We start from the raw sequence: 7,753 nt of genomic DNA on the forward strand, positions 1-7,753 counted from the left end.
TAGTTTTAATGACGGGGTTTCATTTATAACGATGCCAGTTAGTGATTTATGTATTTGTACCCCCTAGGGTTTATGTGACCTTTAATATAGCTGGAATATTGCTGAGTGCGGCGTAAAACTAAACTCACTCACTCACTCACTTCACCTGTGAGACACTTGAAGGATCTTTTCTTCATTTCGACTATCAACTATGTAACATTGGAGGGAAATGACTCCTGTGGAGATCTGAGAATACAACATTGTCTCGACTCAATATCTTTGTTGTTTTGTAGCATTTGTGTCTGAATACTGATTTTGTGACTTTGAAATGTCTTCCAACAAAGGTAGACAAACGGTAAAGTTGAATGCCAGAAAGTCTATACTTGCACGATTTGCTATCATATGATGCACGCATATTTACTCCCCATCAAAAGTTTAGACTCACTAGTGTTAATATAGCCACGTACTTCAGTCAACTGATCTAAACTAGATTTTGCAAAAATATTCAGTACAGTTTAAGGGTACTGTTTACACATGAACTTATGTATTGTGAAACAAATTCGTAACGTTGAAAAGTTTATTGTCACGTGTTCAATAAATGATGAAACTCATTGAAAATTGGCGAATTAGTGGAGAAATTCATCTTCGATGTAACCACACGTATATACATAACATATAGTGAGTTTGGTTTTTAGTGAGTCTAAACTTTTGATGGGTTGTATATGATCATTTTTGAACTTGTTTCCAGAAACTGACAAGAGCATTCATCCCACAAGAGAACAAGGAAGAGGTGCCGATGGACGCCGCAGAGCAAGAAAGCCTCACTCATGCTGCAAAGACGATGCAGATGTAACAAACATGTCTTACGACTTTTGGTCGAATTGTTTTTGAACCCGGTTTACAACATGCAAAGCCTCAGAAAAGGTTTCGCAATCTAATATGGTGGATATGTGGAGGGAGATTGTGTTCCGATGGACACTTGACTTGCCCTTGCATGTGTTTGTGCAGTGCTCTCGGTGGACAGCAAGCGCGAAGCTTTTCCCTTTTACTTTACCATCAGTATTTGATAGTTTCATTAAGACTTTTTCTGTCATTGTCTGAATTGTTTAATGGACCTTGCTTTTAGTAGAGATTTCTTATTAATATGGACCAGATTTGCGTGGATTTTGGAAAGGATTTGTGTGGATTTTGGTGGATTTTGGAGAGGATATGAGTGGATTTTGGAAAGGAGGGTAGCTATTATTAGCTTACCGAAGTATATAGATTGTTCTTTAAAGAAAGTATTGGATTCTGATTCCGAATAGAAACAAAAAACGAAGTTCAAGAGAACGAACTGTTGAAATATAGTTTTTAAATTGTGTGCTGATACTGCTAAAGTATCATGTACGAGGCCTTAATACTGCTGAGATCATAAAACTGTCATATTTGAAATTGAATATTCTTGACATGATAAAGATATGATAATTACTTACACTTTGGAGCTGAAATACTATGAATATGATCAAGAAGTAATATTGGTGAAATGATAAAGCGTTGATATTTTTGACTCGATATAGCCGCAATGTTGGTGAAATGATAAGGCTGTAATATTGGTGAAATGATGGAGCTATAATGTTGCTGGTATATTGAAGTTGTAATATTGCTGACCCGATAAGGTTGTAATATTGGTGAAATGATAAAGCGTTGATATTCTTGACATGATATAGCTGAAACATTTTTGACACAAAAAAGACGCAATATTGCTGAAATGATAAGGCTGTAATATTGCTGAAATGATGGAGCTATAATGTTGCTGCTATATTGAAGTTGTAATATTGCTGACCCGATAAGGTTGTCATATTGCTGAAATGATAAAGCCATAAAATTGCTGAAATGATAAAGCCATAATATTGCTGAAATGATAATGACATAATATTGCTGAAATGATAAAGCCATAAAATTGCTGAAATGATAAAGCCATAATATTGCTGACATGATAAAGCCATAATATTGCTGACATGATAAGTTTGTAATATTGCTGAAATGAAAAGGCGGTAAGTTTGCCGAAATGATAAATCCGTAATATTACTGAGACGATAAGGCTGTAATGTTGCTGAGACGTAGTCTGTAATATTACTGAAATGATAAAGCTGTAACATTTTGACACGATAAGGCTGTAAGATTGCTGAGACGATGAGGCTGTAATACTGCTGAAATGATAAGGCTGTAATATTGCTGATACCTAAATGCTGTAATATTGCTGAAATGATAAAGCTATAACATTTTGACACGATAAGGCTGTAAGATTGCTGAGACGATGAGGCTGTAATACTGCTGAAATGATAAGGCTGTAATATTGCTGATACCTAAATGCTGTAATATTGCTGAAATGATAAAGCTATAACATTTTGACACGATAAGGCTGTAAGATTGCTGAGACGATGAAGCTGTAATATTGCTGCTACGATAAAGCTGTAATATTGCTGATTGTGGCATGTGGTCACTCGTTTGCTCCTTTGCTACGGGGATTGCACACTGTTGGTCCCGATCTACCCACTCTCGTAATAAGAAGTGATGGACCAAATACGCTCGTAAGGGTCGTGACTTCCTTGCTTGAATTTGGCAGCGTCTCCAGCTGAAGGGGGTGTCGTTATTCACGATGTCGCTCACTGGTGTGGTCTGTACAGACAACTTCACATACAGGAATATGTCTGTTACACAATACACAAATACACACCCACTGATATAATACCCTTTTCAAAAGGGTGATGGCTCACTTTCTCATTTATCTTTACAACTTTTATCCCTTTTTGTGGCTGTATCCTTTAATTTTATACCCTTTGGGGTAAAACATACAAATTTAAATGCAGTACTCAGGTTGTTCATTAGTAGAATTTTCGCAGTTTAGGGTACGTTCAAATATGCCTGTTTTAATCAATTTTATATGCTAAGAAATGTACTCTTAATAGCGTTTTATGAAAAATAAAACAGGTTAACAGTCTCAAAGGAATTATACCAAATGCGTGTGCTTTGTTGGAAGGAGAAGTAGCAGTTGAACAAAACAATGAGTTACGTTTCAAATGACATCGACAATATCCAGCAATGTAACGATGGGAGATCCGGGTGAGATTTGGTCTTGTCGTAAGAGGCGATAAACGGGGTCGGGTGTTCAGGCTTGCTTACTTGGTCGACGCATGTCATCGAATCCCAATTACGCGCATCGACGCTGACGTTACTGATCACTGGATTATCTGGTCTTGTGATTACAGACGACCGTCATGTAGCTGGAAAATTGCTGAGGGCGTCGATAAACAAACGAACGAACGAACGAACGAACGAACGAACGAACGAACGAACGAACGAACGAGCGAGCGAGCAAGCAAGCAAGCAAACACATTATTGTAGAAATAGAAACAGGTCAAGAATTTCAACAGTAAAATATTTCTGTTTTCCTTCTATTTTGGGCATATATATCAGTGTGTCTGACGGAGAGTCAATATTGTCGAAAAGACTATGACAAGGCATAAGGTTAAATATAATCAGACACAATACTTCATAATATACATGTATTTTGCCCATTCCCTCATTCATCTGAACAGTTTGACCTCACATATCTGTAGATATCTACAAAGCAATAGATAGCCTACATACTGTACTACGTACTTTAATATGTACGCTTTAATGTCAACATTCTGAAGAGCACATAATGAAAATAATCATCAACCTTTCATAAAATGCCCCGACCACCTCTATAATCATGAGTGTTGTCTATTATTAAACATTGTCGCTGCTTTGTGTTCATAGTGACTAAAAATCTGGCAGCATTTTATAAATGAAGACAAGATCTTATTGAAAAGACAACAATGATCATGATACATAAGCAAAATGAATGATTTTACAATATCTTCCCCAAATATAATACACTCCACACATGAAACTAATTTTCCACGTAACATATGCACTATATTGTTCGCGGCATGTACATTCTGAAGCACATCTTGCAGACCTGAAACTGATATTAGGGTGCGAAAGCAAAACTCATTAGAAATGAGGAATCCAGCAAGTCTTAAAACAAGGACTTTCTGATCACTGCTGGTTTACTTGCAACTACTATTGTCTCTGTCAACCGCAGAGGTTGATCAAGGGTGACAATGTGATTGACCTTATAACATTTTGACTATCCGATCCTTGGACCAACAATGGCACTGATAATTGCCACAGAAAATCCAAATCATATCACTGACGTTCATGTCTTTCATTGACATGAATGCAGTAGATGACATGCCAAAGTGACTGTACAAACATTCTTCAATGCGGACCATCCAACCCTTGGCCCAACAATGGAATGATACTTTCCACAAAATATCTAAATAATATCACTGGCATTCATGCCTATCATTACCCGTGAAGGTCCGGGTTAGAATGAACCTTCGGTAACCCATGCTTGTCGTAAGAGGCGTCTATCGGGATCAGGTGGTCAGGCTCGCTGGCTTGGTTGACACATGTCATCGGTTCCCAATTGCGCAGATCGAGGCTCATGCTGCTGATCACTGGATTGTCTGGTCCAGACTCGATTATTTACAGAACGCCGCTATAAAGCTGGAATATTGTTTGAGTGCGGCGTAAAACTAAACTCACTCACTCATGCCTATCATTGACAAGAATGCTATAGATGACGTGCATGTGTGAATAACTGTACAAACAGCGTTCATGTCGGACCATCCAATCCCTGGACCAACAATGGACATGATACTATCATTGGCAAGAACGCAATAGATGATGTGGTGCCCTAATACACAGCCATCATGCTGTACCATAGAATCCTTGGACCAACAATGGCAGTGATACTTTCCAAAAAGCATCTAAATTCCACGATGGATCTTCATAAGCATCATCATTGATTGCATCAAAGACAATAATAGCCAGAAAGAAGTGAATACCAGTTTTCCCAACCGAACATCTCCTAAGGTTGCTGAACATCTGAGTGTAGGTGTTTGTCGCGATGGTTACAATGGAGGGTGTTAAATCCATCTTGGGTACAAGTGTTATGACCTCCATTATCTGCCACATACTGAATAAAGTACCCATCGATAATAATGTCCGTACATCGAGTAAATGCAAAATGGTGGAACATTTGCAAAGCTGATCCAAATTGAAGAATAGCAGTGATATACCTTGGTTTGACAATTTGGACAATGGCCCGGGATGCCATGAACAAGATACAAGTTTCGCTTCCGCATTCTTCTCCAAAAATATGGATTGTAGACGCCGAGATTCTAGAACAAAATCGAAGTACTTTCCAGAGAAACTATTTCGTCAGTGGCTGGGTATTCTGTCAGGGTAGCAATCATAGCTTTGATGGCAGTCTTGATGAGGTTTGCTGCTGTTTGAAAAAGTGTGAGTTTCTCTGCATCCGCGTCAATAAGCCTTGTACTTTCATGTAGAGTAGGGGGTACGTGAAGCGGAGGTGATGAATGTTACACCGTTTCTTCCTTTCACGTTGATAATGAAAAATTGTCGAAGTCTACTCGCAGGGTTTCCTTCATTTAGTTGCAGGTGCTTGGTATTCTTCGGTTGAACCAAAATCCTTCAATTGTGGCATACGATCATTGTCGGTAACTCAGTTTTACCACAAGATCACTGTCGGTAACTCAGATGTACCACAAGATCACTGACAGTAACTCAGTTGTACCACAAGATCACTGACAGTAACTCGGTTGTACCACAAGATCACTGACAGTAACTCAGTTGTACCACAAGATCACTGACAGTAACTCAGTTGTACCACAAGATCACTGACAGTAACTCAGTTGTACCACAAGATCACTGACAGTAACTCAGTTGTATCACAAGACCAATGAAGGTAAGTCGGTTGTACCACAAGATTGTAACTCCACAAGATCAAGTCAGTCAATGAAGGTAACTCAGTTGTATCACAAGATCAATGACAGTAACTCAGTTGTATCACAATGAAGTAATCACTGACAGTAACTCAGTTGTACCACAATATCACTGACTAACGTCAGTTGTATCACAAGATTGTAACCACAAGATCACTGACAGTAACTCAGTTGTACCACAAGATCACTGACAGTAACTCAGTTGTATCACAAGATCAACTGAAGGTAAGATCACTGACAGGTTCACAAGTGACTCGGTTGTACCACAAGATCACTGTCAGTAACTCGGTTGTACCACAAGATCACTGACAGTAACTCAGTTGTACCACAAGATCACTGACAGTATCTCAGTTGTACCACAAGATCACTGACAGTAACTCAGTTGTATCACAAGACCAATGAAGGTAAGTCGGTTGTACCACAAGATCAATGAAGGTAACTCAGTTGTACTACAAGATCACTGACAGTAACTCAGTTGTACCACAAGATCACTGACAGTAACTCAGTTGTACCACAAGATCACTGACAGTAACTCGGTTGTACCACAAGATCACTGACAGTAACTCAGTTGTACCACAAGATCAATGAAGGTAACTCGGTTGTATCACAAGATCACTGACACTAACTCAGTTGTACCACAAGATCACTGACAGTAACTCGGTTGTACCACAAGATCACTGACAGTAACTCAGTTGTATCACAAGACCAAATGAAGGTAAGTCGGTTGTATCACAAGATCACTGACAGTAACTCAGTTGTACCACAAGATCACTGACAGTAACTCAGTTGTACCACAAGATCACTGACAGTAACTCAGTTGTACCACAAGATCACTGACAGTAACTCAGTTGTACCACAAGATCACTGACAGTAACTCAGTTGTACCACAAGATCACTGACAGTAACTCAGTTGTATCACAAGACCAATGAAGGTAAGTCGGTTGTATCACAAGACCAATGAAGGTAACTCAGTTGTACCACAAGATCAATGACAGTAACTCATTTGTACCACAAGATCAATGACAGTAATAGTCTCCCAATTACGCCCAATCAAATAATCAAGGACTTTTAGAAATTTCACTGTGAATATCAGTGTGCCGGTCAGCCAGATGTACCTTAGCTACTTTGGTAGACCTTTGTGCAAGTGGAACATTTTTGCCTGTTTTTAAATTATGTTAGTGATACATAGTTTTATAGTGATTCATAAACACATGCTCTGTCATCGTATCGCATGGTGACAATCACTTGATTGTCTGGTCCAGACTCGAATTGTTTACAAACGAACATCAAGCATTTAGGATTTTGTCATGTCTATTTACATACTTGATAATAAATGGCTTCAATAGCTTGAAGGTCATGTGCAAGGTATTCTGCTCTTTATTCACTGAGCCCAGTCATCATTTATGTTCAAACACATTTATCAGTGTTGACAAGCATGAGTTGCTGAAGACCAATTTTAACCCGGACCTTCGCGGGTAAACAAGTAGTCATAACAGCAGGCGTTCAGAAAAAAAGTAACGTACTCTGATACCGTTTGAAGCCAGTGATAACATTTTGTAATTGTTCTCGTACTCAAAAGGATATTTCATTCCTTAAAATCAGGCCTTTCTATATACTTCACATGGTTGTGCCGAATCCCTCAACCCTAGGCCAAATAAAAGATTACCTAATTTAGGGTAGGTAGGTAAGATTGTTTTGGTACTGTACGAACTAATAACACATTTATCAATGTGTAATTGTTCATTCAATCAAGCTTGCAGCCATCATGTTGGCTTTCTCTATCAGAATGACCGATGTCCGTCAGTGCCGGGGAAATACAATGATATCTGAAAGCTTATTATATTCATACCACTTAAAAAATAGTGTCAGCTCCAGAATTCAAGGGTCGGTCGGGC

General features: G+C 38.7%; 1 protein-coding gene across 1 annotated transcript in view; it reads left to right on the forward strand.

The window, feature by feature from the left end:
- Positions 1 to 2,968, forward strand: part of LOC124255180 (sodium-dependent dopamine transporter-like) — a 55,931-nt gene extending 52,963 nt beyond the window's left edge. The window contains exon 15 of the mRNA XM_046689022.1: positions 728 to 2,968. Within this exon, the coding sequence (XP_046544978.1) occupies positions 728 to 832 (105 nt within the window). The 3' untranslated portion in view covers positions 833 to 2,968. The remainder of the gene's footprint in view (positions 1 to 727) is intronic.
- The last annotated feature ends 4,785 nt before the right edge of the window (positions 2,969 to 7,753 follow it).

This window comes from Haliotis rubra, unplaced genomic scaffold (assembly GCF_003918875.1).
Source record: "Haliotis rubra isolate DU_JTF1 unplaced genomic scaffold, ASM391887v1 Scf597, whole genome shotgun sequence".
Lineage (NCBI taxonomy): Eukaryota > Metazoa > Mollusca > Gastropoda > Lepetellida > Haliotidae > Haliotis > Haliotis rubra.